The sequence below is a fragment of the Littorina saxatilis genome, linkage group LG15, assembly GCF_037325665.1.
Source record: "Littorina saxatilis isolate snail1 linkage group LG15, US_GU_Lsax_2.0, whole genome shotgun sequence".
Lineage (NCBI taxonomy): Eukaryota > Metazoa > Mollusca > Gastropoda > Littorinimorpha > Littorinidae > Littorina > Littorina saxatilis.
Genome location: NC_090259.1, coordinates 25045273 through 25063069, shown reverse-complemented (window position 1 = coordinate 25063069; position 17797 = coordinate 25045273). Strand labels below are relative to the sequence as shown.

The window sequence follows — 17797 nt, the reverse complement described above, 5'->3', positions numbered from 1 at the left end:
TGGGACTGATCAGCTCGTTACTCTCCCGGCTCGTTACTCCCCCTTAGGGTTAGGGTTAGCGTTAGTAACAAGCCGGGGGAGTAACGATACGGGGGAGTAACGAGATGCTCCCCCAGAGGTTATCTTAGTGAACTAAATACGCACTACTTATCTCGCCGAAGTGCTATAATGAGTGTTTCTTTCTGACTTGCACAGTGTCTTAGAGTGCACTTCTCAAATCATTGACTAGAAAGGCCTGCACTTGGTAATTTTCTTGAACAAAAAAACGACCCCCAAAAAACTTCTCTTATGCAGAAAGTCTCCACTGTTCATAATCAATTTTGTTTGCCCGTAGCTAGTTGTATGTTTATACTCAATTTATGCACACATACACGCACACTCATGCAGCACACACACAGAGACAATGTTGCCATTTTACTTGTTACTTTTGGTGCCCCACGTTAATGTCCCTTGGCAAAGCCTCCACAATTGATAATGCACTTTTTCTTTGGGATACTTTTATTTTTACACATCGTAAGACATCTAATGCGCACGTAACTTCAACACACCAAACTACACACATACAAGACAATCATAAAAAGTCTCCAAACAACACAAGCCACTGTTACTTGTTAAACATTGTGTCTTGTTCTGGTTTGTGAGAGACGGTGAAAAGAAAAACATGCAGTCTTGTCTGAACACACACTAAAACACTCAACAATCATGTTCTAAAGACAAGAATCCTTGTTTAATCACTAAAATATCACTTCGAGAAGAGACAACAAGTCGCGTGAAGCGATATAAAAACATTTAGTCAGTCAGTATGATGTATCAAACTGAAAGATCAACACCACAAACCAATCATTGCCGATACTACATTTAGATAGTCTCGGCTAACCATACTCAAACACCTAGACGGGTCACGCTTGTCTCCGCGAAGCATGCGACTGGTACTTACTGGACCTATTTTCTGTCATTCTGAGCACATTTTTAGAGTAAACATGGCATATCTATATTTTTTTTTAACTCAGGAGAAGATGAGGAATACAATGCAATCATCTGTTAATCTGCTTCTGATAATTCGATTTTAATGACAACTTTAATGAGCTAACTAATGAACTAATTTGTAAACTTCCAAGCTGAAATGCAATCCGATAGTCCGGACTTCGTCGAAGTTTGCTTGACCAAAATTTCAAACATTTTGGTTGAAAAATGAGGGCCTCAACTTTCACATAAAGCCGGATATGACGTCATCAGACATTTATCACACAAAAAAAGAGAAAAAACCTCTTAAGCTCAGGAACTCTCATGTGAAGTTTCATAAAAATCGGTCCAGTAGTTTTCTCGGAATCGCTCCACACACACACACACTACCACCACCCTCATCTCGATTCCCAGTCTATGTTAAAACATTTAGTCAAAACTTGACTAAATGTTAAAACAGTAAATACGATGTAAATGTAACTACTCTAGATATGAAACATTGATGTAGATTCTATGGCAACAAGCTTAGGCTTGGCCCTCTACTTCACACACCACTGACCAAGATGTAGATCAACTGTTAAATGAACATTCATTAAAACATGGGTATAGCTTGAAATAAATCTTGTAAAAAAACTTAGAATCAAGCATGGCAATCATAAAACTGAAATAAAAAAACATTAATCATCACAGCTCCGAGCACCATCTTGGGTAAAATCCACACCTCAACAAAATAAAACAATTTTGTTTATCTTCTGTACTTTATACTCAGCTGTGATCACTGATCAAGAGCAGCTGAATCAACAAAAATGGTCGAGATCATAGCAAGCAGCACATTTCTCTACTTAAAAGGAAGACTGTAAATCTTTCTAAGCAACAATTAATACACATTTAAATAACAACGTATGTGAATAAAGATTGAAAAAAAAAAGCTTGGCGAAGGTGATAAATGTACAGGGGACAATGGAATGTAAAACTGAAAATCACAGAATTATTTTTACTTGTTACCGTTAAGTCGACAAAGAAACATGTACATGTACTTACTCATTATGTTACTGCTTTATTCTGGAATGTGTGCAGAGAATGGTCATTTAAGTACACCAAAAGAGAGCGTCAAAAATTAACTACGTAAAACAACACCATTCAGCAAAATGCTCTTTTGCCTCCATTGAAGATGAAGGTCATCCTTTTTTCACATTTTAAGGATGGGTTGAAATACACTGAACATTGACCACTGACAGCAAGGTATGAAAAAGTACATATAGAAAACCAAAATACAAGCCGTTTCTCCTTTCTTTAAACATTAATACAGTAACAACTTGCTTCAAACAGCAAAAGGGCTGGACCAATCAAGTGTAAGATACATCTACATGTTTCTAAACTCTTTTTACTAAACCATGGTCGGATTGGAATTTTATAAATGTATATATAGAGGTTACAACACGAGTGGTTTTTTATATGGCTTGTATTTTAGTCAAGACCCAGCGGATGAATATCAAGGGACTCACGAGCCTGGCGAGTGAGTCCCTTTGATATTCCCACTGGGTCTTGACTGAAATACAAGCATCAAGCTTTAGTTGTCTGTTCAGATGAGGCACCTCTGCACATACCTTATTCTAAAGGCACGTCTGTTTATCTATGTCAAGTCGGTGCATAATGGTGGCTTGGTTGTCCCCGTCAGTTGAAAGCCTCTTACACGGATTTGACTGAATACCTAGTGGTTACACACGCATCTCCTGAGATCTTGGACACCTTCATCGTCTATAGGGCCTACTGCACCGCAGAAGAGCTAGAAATACTCGCAAAATGCATTAGCTTGTCCAGAGAACACTCGTAGTCGATGATGTACCGATAAGGGCGTGTGTACCGGGCACGCTGTAACTTCACATGAGCATAGTCTGAACATAGCAGTGCTGGTCGGACGGACTGGGTTTTTAACGATTGCTAGTTTGACTTTTGTTTAAGTTGAGAGCACGAGCACACACACTCAAACACATACGGCTTGTCATGTTGATCACAAGAGAGAAATAGAACAGCGAATAGAAGGAAACATAACAGATTACGTCCCCTTAATATGACGCGATGGACGACAGACGTCATGAAATCTATGACGCTACGATAATAGTCTCGGCAAAACTCAGCTATAACACTGAACGACTCTCGCGCAAGTTGTCAAAAGCGTGGGAACCCCTTGCACATCCGGTCTATAGGTACATGTGCATTTTGGAATGTCAAGTAGAGCCAGCTATGATGTATTTCGTGCACCCTTATTTATCCTCTATTTTATGTGTTATAAGAGTGTAATAGTTACATCATAGATGTAACAAGAGAACAATGGAAATACAAGAAATATACCTAGAGTACATTTACAGAGACAAAGAAGGGAGGTCATGGGATATACATGTATATAGAAATTAATCTCATTACATGTGATAAGGTGTGTGTGTGTTTCTATCCAAACTACTGTGAGAATCTAACTACAGTGTACTATACTTTGTATTCAGATTCAGACAACGAATCCCCATTTCATACATAAATAACTATTCAATACCGACACACATAAAAAGACAAGAAATTCACATCTAGAGACACCGTGCAAATATTTAAAACATTTAGCAACTTTAATTCGGAGAAAAACCATCAACAAATTATTGCACAACCTCGATAATTGGTTAAAAAATGCCAAGGACTTTACTGACCAAAGGAAGCCCTGTTGTACATGTACAGTGGTACCTGTGATGAAAGGACACCCTTTGGACCAGCCAAATGTCCCAAACTTGCAGGTAGCCTCTTGCAACAGGTATATTTTGGTCTAGATGATACGCAAGGGTTCAGCAACAGGTGTCCTTTATTGGGGGATGCCCTCTCATCAGAGGGGCCTCACATCGCAGGTATCACTGCTTTCATTGGCTCTGCCACTGTATTTTTCCTGTTTCTCTTTCTTTTTGTAAACCACAAACAGCAGCTACTCTCTGATTACAACACGATCCCCTCATTTTGGGAAAAAGGCTCAGTATCATAAATAAGTCTAAAACCCAATATCTGTATCCTTGCAGCTCATGTACTAAGCACTGACCCTATAATCCTCCCTTTATCAGCTTACTTGTCGTTTCGAATGGCTTAGGCGCAGAATGAACACAATTCCTGCGCACAGTCAACTTTTGTTCACATTGGCCTGAATGTATATGAGCATTTTTTGAGTCACTTGAGAAAAAGTGACTCTATGTAATCGGTCAGTGTTAGTCTGTCCGGCCGGCCGTCCGGCCGGCCGTCCGGCCGGCCGTCCGGCCGGCCGTCCGTAGACACCACCTTAACGTTGGACTTTTCTCGGAAACTATCAAAGCGATCCGGCTCATATTTTGTTTAGTCGTGACCTCCAATGACCTCTACACTTTAACGATGGTTTCGTTGACCTTTGACCTTTTTCAAGGTCACAGGTCAGCGTCAAAGGAAAAATTAGACATTTTATATCTTTGACAAAGTTCATCGGATGTGATTGAAACTTTGTAGGATTATTCTTTACATCAAAGTATTTACATCTGTAGCCTTTTACGAACGTTATCAGAAAAACAAGGGAGATAACTAGCCTTTTCTGTTCGGCAACACACAACTTAACGTTGGGCTTTTCTCGGAAACTATAAAAGTGACCGGGCTCAAATTTTATGTGAACGTGACTCCCAGTGACCTCTACACTTTGACGTCTGCTTTGGTGACCTTTGACCTTTTTCAAGGTCACAGGTATGTCTTGAAGGAAAAAAATTGAAATATCATATCTCTGAAACTATTCATCGGATTTGATTCAAACTTTATAGGATTATTCTTTACATCAAATTATTTACATCTGTATTGTGTTGTGAATAGCAATTTCTTCCTGTCCATCTGATGCCTCATATAATATTCAGAACTGCGAAAGTGACTCGATCGAGCGTTTGCTCTTCTTGTTTCCTTCTTTTTCTTTCTTTGTCTTTACCCCACCACTTAGGAAGCCATATACTCTGTTTTACATTATAAACAAATGAACGACAAATATCAGCTGAATCTCATTAGTCTCTTCTTCTTCTGCGTTCGTGGGCTGAAACTCCCACGTACACTACGTGTTTTTTGCACGAGTGGAATTTTACATGTATGACCGTTTTTACCCCACCATTTAGGCAGCCATACGCCGCTTTCGGGGGAAGCATGCTGGGTATTTTCGTGTTTCTATAACCCACCGAACTCTGACATGGATTACAGGATCTTTTTCGTGCGCACTTGGTCTTGTGCTTGCGTGTACACACGGGGGTGTTCGGACACCGAGGAGAGTCTGCACACAAAGTTGACCCCTGAGAAATAAATATCTCGCCGAACGTGGGGACGAACTCACGCTGACAGCGGCCAACTGGATACAAATCCAGCGCGCTACCGACTGAGCTATATCCCCGCCCAATCTCATTTGTAGGACCAGCACCATTTTGTGGTGGGATGAGGCAGGGGAATGGTATACAGTTGACACCCAATTTAAGACCTTCCCCCTTTTTAAGACCTTGTTTTCTGTTTTTTTAACATGCAGGTCAGTAATTTTACCCCATTTTAAACCGGCACGGTTGGCCTAGAGGTAAGGCGTCCGCCCCGTGATCGGGAGGTCGTGGGTTCGAACCCCGGCCGGGTCATACCTAAGACTTTTAAATGGGCAATCTAGTGGCTGCTCCGCCTAGCGTCTGGCATTATGTGGTTAGTGCTAGGACTGGTTGGTCCGGTGTCAGAATAATGTGACTGGGTGAGACATGAAGCCTGTGCTGCGACTTCTGTCTTGTGTGTGGCGCACGTTGTATGTCAAAGCAGCACCGCCCTGATATGGCCCTTCGTGGTCGGCTGGGCGTTAAGCAAACAAACAAACAAACAAACCCCATTTTAAAGAACTGATTTTCCATCAAAAACAAGAATTGTAGGTTAAAGGAACATTTGATTATTGATATTTTGGGGTTACATTTTGAATTGTTTTTTTGATTTTACTCGATTTTCTTATATTGTTGACCGTCTTAAAAATATAAATTCTTAGCAGAAAGGCTCCGAGTCAGAAGCCGAGGCTTTGGGGCTTCTGGTCATGGACCAGCTGGCCAAACCGGAATCAGAGTTGTTGTCAGGAGCAACCACCACTCCGTCGTCCAGCTGAAAGCGAGTGGCCTGATGGACGACAGCGCCATCTTGCTTCAACAAAACTGTCTTCTGGTCGGCAAAAGTGACGGCCGCCCTGGTGGTGTTGGTTGAAAGGTCGGCGATGGTGTTGTCAGTGTTACAGTTGTCGGTGTCTGCGTTGCCGGTGGAGTTCCTCTGCTGCTGCACCTTTACCTGCATGCGTTTGTTCAGCTCCTTTACGCGGTCCTCCATCTGTGAAGACGCAGGATTTTTTTTGTCAATCGTGTTTCAAGTTTGTTGCACACTGAGGTCATTTAATGAAAATTCTGATATCTTTTTATAGAATAGAAACAAGGGACCGCAGGTGAAAAGAACAAGATAGCAATGATAATGAACTCACCAGAAACATGGACAATAAATGACGAAAAAACACAATCAGATGGTCATCCATCAGGCCACTCTTTTATAGAACTTTCTCATCAAGGGCACACACAATATATGTTTGTCTCCCTTACTTCCTAAAGCTCAGTTTAACTTACATATTTGTGTTTGAACAGAAACTTTAATCCATCAATAAATACTACATCTAAATTATATATATATCCCTTTCTTATTTTCTGCTCTTCCCATGGGGACACACTGGTTGTAAAAAACCCATCTGTACACACACAGGCACTGTAAAAAATGTTAAGTCCTTTGTACTGGAAACTTGCATTCTCCCAGTAAGGTCATATATTGTACTACGTTGCAAGGCCCTGGAGCAATTTTTTGATTAGTGCTTTTGTGAACAAGAAACAATTGACAAGTGGCTCTATCCCATCTCCCCCCTTCCCCCCGTCGCGATATAACCTTCGTGGTTGAAAACGACGTTAAACACCAAATAAACAAACAAAACACACAGGCACACACACGCACGCATGCTCACACACAAACATACACTTTGTGCATAAACACACACATGACTGTAACAATACTCCATGTATCATTCTCACTAATAAAACAGTGCGTGCAAGACAGCATTTCACCACTTTCTTTTCACTCTCCACCACATCCAAACGGACCCATTACAGTGGAACCCCCTTTTTAACCCTTAGGCTGGACGTACACTGTCACCTGGTTGTCACGACATATGTCGCGCTACTGGCTCAGTCTGTTTGGTCGGTTCCGATTACCTCCCATGGATGCGAAAACCTATATGACCGTTTTTCTTTATTTTTCTCTCTGTTAATTCACCAGTGGCTATGTAACATGTGTTACAGAATTGCACCAGTGTAAAGGTTAAGAAGACCTTCAACAAATCTGAAAAAAAATCAGGTCTTAAAATGGAGGTAAATTTACAGAGCTTATGAACAGAAAATCTGAAAAGCAAGGTCTTAATATAAAATAGAGGAAGTTTAAAATTGGGGGGTCTTAAAAGGGGGTTTCACTGTACAGAAAATACATGGTACTTACATCAGCAATCTGTCGCTTGAGTTGCTCATTTTCATTGACCATTCGCTGGTGTCTCTCCTCTTCCTCACGGCTGACCAGGGAGTCGGTCAGTCCACGGATCTCCTGATTATCACGCTGCGGGTGTTTGGCCAGCTCCATCATCTGGTCAAAGAAAATAAGAGAAAATGCTAGGTGACTACATGACTGAACGAGTTGTTTTTTCTGATAAACAAAGGGAAATAAGCGCTGTAAATGCATACGACATGTGTAATAGAGTAAGTGAGAGTTATTCGGAACTATTCTCCTGGCACCTGAGAGAATAACAAGCATTGAAATGAACAAGCGACTATCAAACAGAAAATTTCTGCACAATTTTTTATTAAAACGGAACCACCCAACTAAACAACAAAAGCATAGCTTCAAAACTAATCAGACACAGAACGTAAGGTAGAGAAGGAATTTTGTAATTAAGGTGGACAAGGGAATTATGAGGGGAAGGTATTTTCACCCCCTCCCCCCCCTGACTTCCCATTCGACTGACTAAACTAGAATTCACAATTAGATTGATTTTTCACCACAGACAACAAGAACACAGTTCACAAAAGGTACACACCATAATAACTCTGTCGCAGAGACTTGAGTGGGCACAATGCTGAGGAGGGAGGAGGAGCTACAGGCAAATCCGGATAAGACGAAATTGAAGGGACCGAATTGTTATTGTGTCCTATCCGAAATTTCGACTTGGTCATAGTACAGTGGAACCCCTCTCTAGCGACCTTGAAAATGTTGACAAAAATCGGTCCTTATGGAGGGGGGTCCTTACAGAGGGAGGGGGCGGGGCCACAAAGAAAGTCACCTCAGATTTTCTTAAAAAAAGAAAACAGAGAAGTTTGAGTTGCTGACGACCGTTTCCTCAAGCAAACTGCTTCGGTTTCATGTTTGACATTGTCGATGGTGTCCACCAGTTCTGGTGCATGTTTCAATGCAAAAAGAGTTAGTTTCTGAGGAAGCATTTCTTTACAGCAGTCCCTGCAATGATGAAGGCCCTCCGAGAAAGAGAGTGAAAAATCGGCCACCGTTCTCAGCATCGTGTATCTGTGTGTAACCTCTTTCATTGACAAGATACTCTTGTTTCCCTGCAGCCTTGACCAGTGAGTCGGTTATCTAATCTGTGAACCCTTCAGTTGTGTTGCTTTGTCAAAAGTTAGACACAGTCAACTAGTTTTGCTCTGAGTGAACAGTGCAGCTGGCCTCAATTAGCCGGTGACACCTCTCTGGCCACAGCACCAAACAGTACATGGCTGGGGGGAGAGAGAGAGGGGGGGGGGGGGGTAGCTGGCTAAACTCAGTGGGGTGTCCGGTGTCACTGAAGTCAGCAGGAAGAGCATTGGAGAGAAATAGAGAGGTGTACTCTTCCAAACAATTTCCAAGGATCAGTTGTCAGGGCTTAGGGTAGTCAGTGAGGGAGAGTGAGAGCGGTTTGTGTACAGTCCGACTGAAGAGTGAAAAGTCACTGCCACAAGATCGGCATGCAGTCAATAAAGCCAGACAAGAAGAATGATTATGACATGCGGCTCTATCTGCTGTTTTTTTTTATTCAAACTGGTTTTCAACGCTTATTCTCACAAAGCATCTGCACACCTGCCTCTGCCTCTGCGCTGTGTTTGTGTGGCTGCTTTCGTATGATGTCAGTGCATGGTGAGTGCGTTCACTGCCTTGTCACCACTTCCCCACCTTTTTCAGAATGTTTTCTTGGAGTTGGATAATTCTCCTTACTCCTCGCCCCCTCCTAACTTCAGTTCATACTTTATTGCGTGCCGACTGACCAGTCGGTGTGGCGTCCGTGTAGAGAAGAAGGCAATAAGGTTACACAATGCGCTAGTGTTTGACGCCAAGTTTCGAGTTGCTGTAGTAAATATAGAGTAAACTTTGTCTTTGGGACTGACTTTCTGTTGTGTGCTATCCGTCTTTCGACTTACGTAAGAGAAATCCCATTTCGAGCTCATTTGTACACATAGATAAAGAGGGATAATTCCGGACCAGAATTTCTTTGTGTGCTAAGCGAATTTTTGACTTAACCGTTTGTGAGTTAGCTGGATTTGCCTGTATTGGTAGATATGGAACAAGGTACACTATGACAAACCTTCGGCACAAAGATAAGTCCCATGGAGAGGAAACTGCAGAGAACGATGGCCAGGGAGACGAAAGCGAAGGTAGCGTCCTGTTGGTTCCCAATGATCAGACTGATAGGGGCTGTGATCACGCACAGAACCTGCAGAAAAATTTCATGTGCATGGTAACAGAAATCTCAGAAATACACGGAAATGAGCACTCCAAAATATAGTCAACAACAAGTTCGCAAAAATTACACACAGATTTAAATGCAAAATATATTCTTGTGGTAACAGTGCCTTTTCAATTTTGTCTATAATAATTTCAGGGCAAAGATTTTCATTGATGACAAAATCGTTCATTTAACGTCACTCTATAATATTCATTCCTACATGATGATAAAATCGTTTATTTAACGTCACTCTGTAAAAACATTGGCGACATTTGTCTTAGATTAAGAACACACACAGGCACGCACACAAACTTTCCCTTTATGTACAGTGGTTCACCACCCTCCCGCCCCCCGCACACTCTCGCTCATCTAATTAAAAATGGTGTTAAGAGATACTTGGATATAAAATGGTATTTTTAAAAGTTCTGATAAAAATATATAGTAGCTGTATGAGAAGCAATGGTGTCAGCCGCAGCAACGTCTCTTCATATCCAGGGACCAAGTGGGTGCGTGTGCATAAGTCCAGCGATAAGTTTGGGACCTTGCCACCCAAGGTCTTTATTAAAACTTAAAAGATAGCTTAATTTTTCCTTTGAGGTATTTGGCAGAATATTTCTATTTGAGTTTATAAACTGGGTCAGGGGTTGAAAGTGGCATGAGTTTAAATCACACTCCAAAGTCAAATTCTACTAAAAACAATTGATAGTGAATAAAATCAGAAGACATAAATTACTGTTATTATGTAAAAAATGTGAAAACAATAGAATGTCTCAAAGTGAAATATGCACCTAATATACATGTATAATAAATAAACCCACAAAGCACATCTTGGTGTTGAAAGTTCTGTGGAAAACATCAGCACTAGCAAGTAAAAACAAGGCCTACAGTTGGTATTTCCGTCATTCAAAAATGTTTTGCCAAGGGAAGTAACTGTGCTCAAAACCTGAACACAGCATCCAGTTCACAGGAATCGTGTTCACAGACATTCAACTTACTTCCCATTCTTTTTCTCATTAAAAACAGAATGTTTGGAAAGCAATGCTCAGAAAATGGTCCATGCTTTGATCACTAACACCAAAAGATCAACGTTACAAAAGACATTTTATTTTGAAACATAAGCTCCCCCGAAAGCGGCAAATGGCTGCCTGAATGGCGGGGTAAGAACGGTCATACACGTAAACACCGACTCGTGCAAAAACACGAGTGAATGTGGGAGCTTCAGCCCATGAACAAAGAAGAAGAAGAAACTTGGGCCAAGATTTCTAGAAAATAATTTGTAGGCACACTCGCAGGCAAGGAAGCTACTGCAGAAACAATGCAACCTTGTTCACTTACATGGGTGGGACTGAAAAATTTCATGAATCCTGAACCTGAACCTCAACAACAACAACAACAACAACAACAAAATGGCCATAATCCTAGTGGTAAGGCGTCCGCCCCGTGATCGGGAGGTCGTGGGTTCGAACCCCGGCCGGGTCATACCTAAGACTTCAAAATTGGCAATCTAGTGGCTGCTCCGCCTGGCGTCTGGCATTATGGGGTTAGTGCTAGGACTGGTTGGTCCGGTGTCAGAAAAATGTGACTGGGTGAGACATGAAGCCTGTGCTGCGACTGCTGTCTTGTGTGTGGGGCACGTTATAATTATGTCAAAGCAGCACCGCCCTGATATGGCCCTTCGTGGTCGGCTGGGCGTTAAGCAAACAAACAAACAAACAAAAATGGCCATAATCGAATCCGGATTTCCGGCATATACCGGAAGAATCCCACCCACACACTTACCACCACATTGTAGATGCTCATGCCCACAAATCTGGAGTCATTGACTTGTTTCAGCTTAACACTGCGGGTCTCATAGGCCAAGAAGATACCAAAGATCAGAAGGATTCCTTTGTAACCAAACAGCACACCTGCACATATGAAGAACGAATCTAATCATGCTCCTGTTTTATCCACAGGTACTGCAGCCTCTGCTAACGGGTCCCTGAATTAATGCCGCAGTTTCTATCAACAAACAAACAAATCAAAGGTGAATTATTATACAAATAAAAGAACAACTGATTCTGTTTAGCTCTACAATTACAAACGCGTTACTGCACACGCGGATGCACTCGCACAAGGAGGCTCACACTGTCTCTTTCTCTACTCGATGAACATGCACATACAAACTCCCCCTCTTTCACTTTAAAACTCTCTCACACACATGCAAACATGTACTCTTTCTCACAAGCACACACACACATACACACTCTCTCTCTCTCTCTCACACACACACACACACACACACACACACACACACACACACACACACACACTCTCACACATGCACTCACACACTCTCTCTCTCTCTCTAACACACACACAATCTCTTACACACACACACACAAGCATCCCCCCCCCCCCTCACCCCTCCCTCACCGTCAAAAGCTGTCATTCTTATCCCCAACAACACCTATGTCAAACTTTTTTTTCAACCAATTTAAGCAAATATATAAACCCACTCACCCAGCCACACAGACAGGTTGTCGGAGATGCAGTGCTCCAGCTGTGGTCTGAGCTGAATGTCCTCATCCGTATCCGTGGGCTCTTCCATGGCGAAGGTCTCCAGGTCGCGCTTCAGTGGGTCCAGGATCTGCCAGGCCACCAGCACAGCCACGTCCAACAGCAACAGCACCCCCAGCACAGTGTACAGCTCCCAGATCTGAACACCCTGCAATAAGAGATAGGGGAGATTGCTCAGTCGGTAGCGGCGCTGGCTTGAAACCAGTTTTTCACTACAGTGGAACCCCCCTTTTAAGACCTCCCAAAGTCTGAGAAAATCAGGTCTTAAAAAGGAGGGAGTCTTAAAATGGGGGTAAATTAAATTACAAAGGTTAAGAACCAACAATCTTAAAAATTAAGGTCTTAAAAATGAATACACGTATGCAGAGTTTTTTTTTAAACATTGGGTATAGTGCCGTATCAAACCTGCCAACCCTTGTGACGCCTTTGTTTGTTTGTTTGTTTGTTTGTTTGTTTGTTTGTTTGTTTGCTTAACGCCCAGCCGACCACGAAGGGCCATATCAGGGCGGTGCTGCTTTGACATTTAACGTGCGCCACACACAAGACAGAAGTCGCAGCACAGGCTTCATGTCTCACCCAGTCACATTATTCTGACACCAGACCAACCAGTCCTAGCACTAACCCCATAATGCCAGACGCCTGGCGGAGCAGCCACTAGATTGCCAAAATTAAAGTCTTAGGTATGACCCGGCCGGGGTTCGAACCCACGACCTCCCGATCACGGGGCGGACGCCTTACCACTAGGCCAACCGTGGCGGTTTCTTGTGAAGCCTCAAGCAAAGCAATTTAGAATTGTTTTGGAATTTTTAGCAAAGCAAATGGTGGTTTAGTATAGCATGTTCTAAAATGTATTTCCACATCCGCATTATGCCATCTTGCACAAGAATAAAATATTTCTAACAAAGTTTCATTAGAATGCAGGAACATAAAATGCCCACTTTTCAATGTAGACCATGTTTCATGACCCATACACTCACACAGTGTTCACTCTTTCACAATCCATAAAAAAAGAGTTACTGTATTTCCTATTGAGTGAGAGCACACACACACACACACACCACACAGTGTCATGATTTGTATATTGTGTGTGTGTGTGTGTGTGTGTGTGCCGTGTGTGTGTGAGGTGTTTATTGGAATTGTAAAGCGCTTGGAGCTGTGAATTGGGACTTCCGCTATGGAAAAGTTATTTATTATTATTATTAAGCAGTCCTATCACACCTTGTGATCCTTCTTTCTGGCAGTGGTCATCTGATGCACTGTCCAGATCTTGGAGAACATGCTGCCGTAACTCAGTGTGAACCCCACCGACAGCACCCATGCTCGCACCTTTACATTATGAACAGATAATACTCTTCATAAACCAGGAATGCTGAACTTATTTTTTATAAGATTGAATAATAAGAAGCAGTTCAAAGACATTTTTTCAGTGGCCTGTCAACAAAAGAAAAAAAAAAATTAAGAGATGAGGATCACAGACAGCTCTTTAACACACACTTGCAATAAAATGAAAACCAGAAAGAAAATACATAAAGTATTATCAATCAAGACAATTATGATCAAAAATTCCAGACAAAAGACCAAAATATCCTGAAAATGTAACAGTAAAACACACACACACATACATGTATGCATGAATACATAGACACTAACACTTGGAGATAGAGAAAAAGAGCAGAGAAAATGAGATTCTATCCATCTGTAGCTCAAGCTCTGTACTTTATAATTCTCTTCTCTTTCTCTCTCTTACACACTCACACACATATTACCTGGCAGACGAAGGGATAGACAGTAGGTGTGACAAACTTTCCGTCCAGACCGATGAGGAAAATGCAGGAGAGACACAACATGCAGCCAACCACCGTCAACCCATTTATGTTGGGCTGGGAGAGAGCCACACATCTGCAAAACACATCAACACAACTATGATATCAAACTGGGAAGGTATAATGTTATTATGAGTTATTTCTAATATGCTGACTGTTAGCAAATGATAACAAGACATGTCGAGAAAAAAGATATCAAGCATGAGCCTTTTAGGCGAATGCTGATATCGTTTGTGAGACATGTCTGTTATCATTTGCTAACAGTCAGCATATTAGAAATAACGGTTTTATTACCGTTTAATTCGACCAAAAGAAATTTCGAAGCAACCCCGCGAATTAGACAGAACAGCCGCTATGGAAACTTGAGCGCTTCTACCTGATTATGCCTGTCGGTCAAAGAATTCTCGTGACCTGAGTCAGCCAATCAGAGTAACACACCTCACGTGATGAATATTCACAGGTCAAATGCCTTTGACACACAACAATCTCACAAGATAAACCATGTTGAACATGCGTTTCGGTTGCTTCGCTTTTTCTCGTTGAACAGAGAGCGACAGATTTAGAACCGACTCCAGACGGATGGGAAATGACGTAAAGATACATTTGATGTGAAGCGAGTGGCGCAATTTCATTTGATTTTTCCGAACTTTGATCATTTAGATTTCAAGTGAGCGGTCGGCATTGCACACTCAGACGATGGGCGGTGCCTTGCTGTTCCGTAACGCACCCACCGACAAAACTCGCTTTTCGGTATTTTTTTTTAGATAAAGAGAGTATTGCCTGACAGCATTTGAAGTGTCATTCTTTAGAATAAATCACGCTGATATTGTTGAATTACATTTTTACTTTGTCTTGTTAATTTTTAGCGTGATAAACAAAAAGGGTCCCTACCTTAACATTTAGAGGGTCACCTAGAATCCGTCCTGATTGGTCAAAAAGCCATATGGGGCACTGAATTGGTAATAAGATGTGTTACTGAGCATGCCTCAGCCTTTAATGTTTTAGAGGTACATTTATAACAGTGTAGATGCTAAGATTTCGTTCAGCTGAAAACAATACATTGTATGAATGCACCTGAAGTAAAAGGAAGAACTTCACACAATTTCCTAAAGGTCACACTACTTTTCATCCCAACACATTATTTTCTGTTTTAAACAAAATGTATGTGCTGCAATAACACTCTTCTGGTCCCTCCTATAATATGGATAAAAAATTGAAAAAAATGCACAAGAACATTCATAGCACGGGAGGTGAAGGTGCTGAAAGCGAATTTTGAGATATTTGTTAGTTCGTGGGAGTGGGCTCTCCAACAAAACTTATGTGGAAAATGACGCGGCCTCGTGCGTTCGGTGAAAAGGGATATCGGTAGCGGAAAGGGGGTGGGGTTAAGAGGTGAGAGGGGAATTGCCATTTGTTTAAAAAAATATGGTTTGAACCGTAACCGCTCAGAATGCCACCCCTTCCTCCAACTCCCCACAAAGGGAGGAGAGGAACGTTCATCAATGGCACAAGCCAACCGCTAGAGCCAGCAGTAAGCCGTGCCCGCTTCGCGCTCAGAAGGGGAGGCTGCATCTCGTCCTCGCGGGTTACGATCCTGTCAGTTTTACCTGACGTCTCGGCAGAACATACTTTTGAAGTGATCCCTAAAAGTATGATCTTGATGTCAATCGGGAGAAGTTCGAGCCCGATTCAAAACGATTTAATCGCAAAAATGGGAAGAATTATTTATTTCAATGAAAACTGGCTCACTTTTTTGCTTTTCGGAAGTTTTTGTGGCTGAAGTGCAGTGCAAACACTCGAGAGTATGTCTAACCACAAAGTCTTTGATAGCAACGGAAGCTGCGATATGTACATACAGTTAATTTTAGCCTCTTATGGAATCCTGCTATACTCTGGAAGGGCAGACAACTGCAAAGTTACCTACCTTACAAACAAAAACTGCGACTGGTCTGAAAATTGTTATCTCCCTTGAATAAGTAGCAAACGTGCAAATGTGTTCTGCCAGCGTGCTATTGCGAGGCCATCGGTGCTAGTTTTCGATTTTAATGTTCCCCTAAAGATGTTTCATTATTTGTCCTTGTCTAAAATAAAAATCAAACTAAACTTAGTGGAATAGGTATACTTTTCTGACTTGAAACAGCCATAATCAGATTTACACACACACACACACACACACACACACACACACACACACACACACACACACACACACAGGGAAAGAGCATGAAAAGACAGGGTCAACACTGCTAACATGTAATGATTGTAGCTTTCGCTGTCTAATACATATAGCCAATTTTCTATTTTGCAAGCTATTTTGGCGCACAAAAATTAATCCGTTTTAAGCGTCACATTTAGAGTGCATCGTAGGCGGGGATGTAGCTCAGTCGGTAGCGCGCTGGATTTGTATCCAGTTGGCCGCTGTCAGCGTGAGTTCGTCCCCACGTTCGGCGAGAGATTTATTTCTCAGAGTCAACTTTGTGTGCAGACTCTCCTCGGTGTCCGAACACCCCCGTGTGTACACGCAAGCACAAGACCAAGTGCGCACGAAAAAGATCCTGTAATCCATGTCAGAGTTCGGTGGGTTATAGAAACACGAAAATACCCAGCATGCTTCCTCCGAAAACGGCGTATGGCTGCCTAAATGGCGGGGTAAAAAACGGTCATACACGTAAAATTCCACTCGTGCAAAAAAACACGAGTGTACGTGGGAGTTTCAGCCCACGAACGCAGAAGAAGAAGAGTGCATCCTGCCAAATGTGTAAATATATGTGTAAAAGACTAACAGTTTTATGATGTGTGTATCCCTGGCTGTTTTGACATGTGCAAAATACTTAAAAAGGGTAACTGTTGCGAATGGAATTCTTTGTGAGCGCTCTTGCATTACAGGCATGAGCAAGTTCCAACATTTTCACTCGCCTTGTTGGCTAGTGAATTTCAAAATTGACTAGCCCACAAACAAATTCACTCACCCACAAAAATAAGTTACCAAAGAACAAAACAATTCCATCCATTCAAACGTGGTGAAAGGCGAGCAGGTATTTGCAAGCGCCAGTACCGATCACATCAGTTGAGCCGGAGCGACACGAGCACGCTGGTCTTGCGTTGGCTGGTGCATAGCGTATCCCCCCTCGGTGTCTTCGACCTTATTGTTTGAGTTTACCCATTTTTTTGTGTTTTGTTGGTGAGACTTTGATGTTTCGTGTGTACAGTCGAACACGCTTAAGACGAATCACTGGGGATCGGAAAAAAAGTTCGTCTTAACCAAAATTCGTATTAAGAAAATTGATCGATTTTTTTATTTTTTTTTTATTTTTTTTTTTTAAGTCTTGTACATTTTATGGTGTTTCAATTTGTTTCTTTCGCAACTTTCATGCTGCTTCACGTTTAGACAATAAAGTGACATATTCAGGTACATGTTCATGTGTGTCTCATGTTGAGTGATGATTGTTGAGTTTGAGTGAGAGTGAGCACACAGATGTTTCATCCAGTTGTTACGTTTTTGGTCACACACACGCGCACACACTGACACTGTCCACATTCGCGGTGTTCCTATCATTTGTCCGGAATCACTTACCTTGGCGACGGGTAGCAAACCTTGGCCAATTTAGTTTTTTGTTTTTTTGTT

General features: G+C 41.9%; 1 protein-coding gene and 1 non-coding gene across 2 annotated transcripts in view; both read right to left on the bottom strand.

The window, feature by feature from the left end:
• Window positions 1-4571: 4571 nt before the first annotated feature.
• The window catches only part of LOC138948906 (gamma-aminobutyric acid type B receptor subunit 1-like), a 24818-nt gene continuing 11592 nt past the window's right edge, over window positions 4572-17797 (bottom strand). Inside the window, exons 13-19 of the mRNA XM_070320540.1 lie at window positions 14116-14248; window positions 13568-13675; window positions 12293-12497; window positions 11570-11697; window positions 9650-9778; window positions 7528-7668; window positions 4572-6327 (exon numbers count right to left, since the gene is read on the bottom strand). Of these exons, the coding sequence (XP_070176641.1) occupies window positions 5995-6327; window positions 7528-7668; window positions 9650-9778; window positions 11570-11697; window positions 12293-12497; window positions 13568-13675; window positions 14116-14248 (1177 nt within the window). The 3' untranslated portion in view covers window positions 4572-5994. The remainder of the gene's footprint in view (window positions 6328-7527; window positions 7669-9649; window positions 9779-11569; window positions 11698-12292; window positions 12498-13567; window positions 13676-14115; window positions 14249-17797) is intronic.
• On the bottom strand, window positions 15613-15831 carry LOC138949566 (small nucleolar RNA U3). Its single transcript, XR_011450343.1, has one exon. It is a non-coding gene; the product is annotated as a small nucleolar RNA U3 (small nucleolar RNA).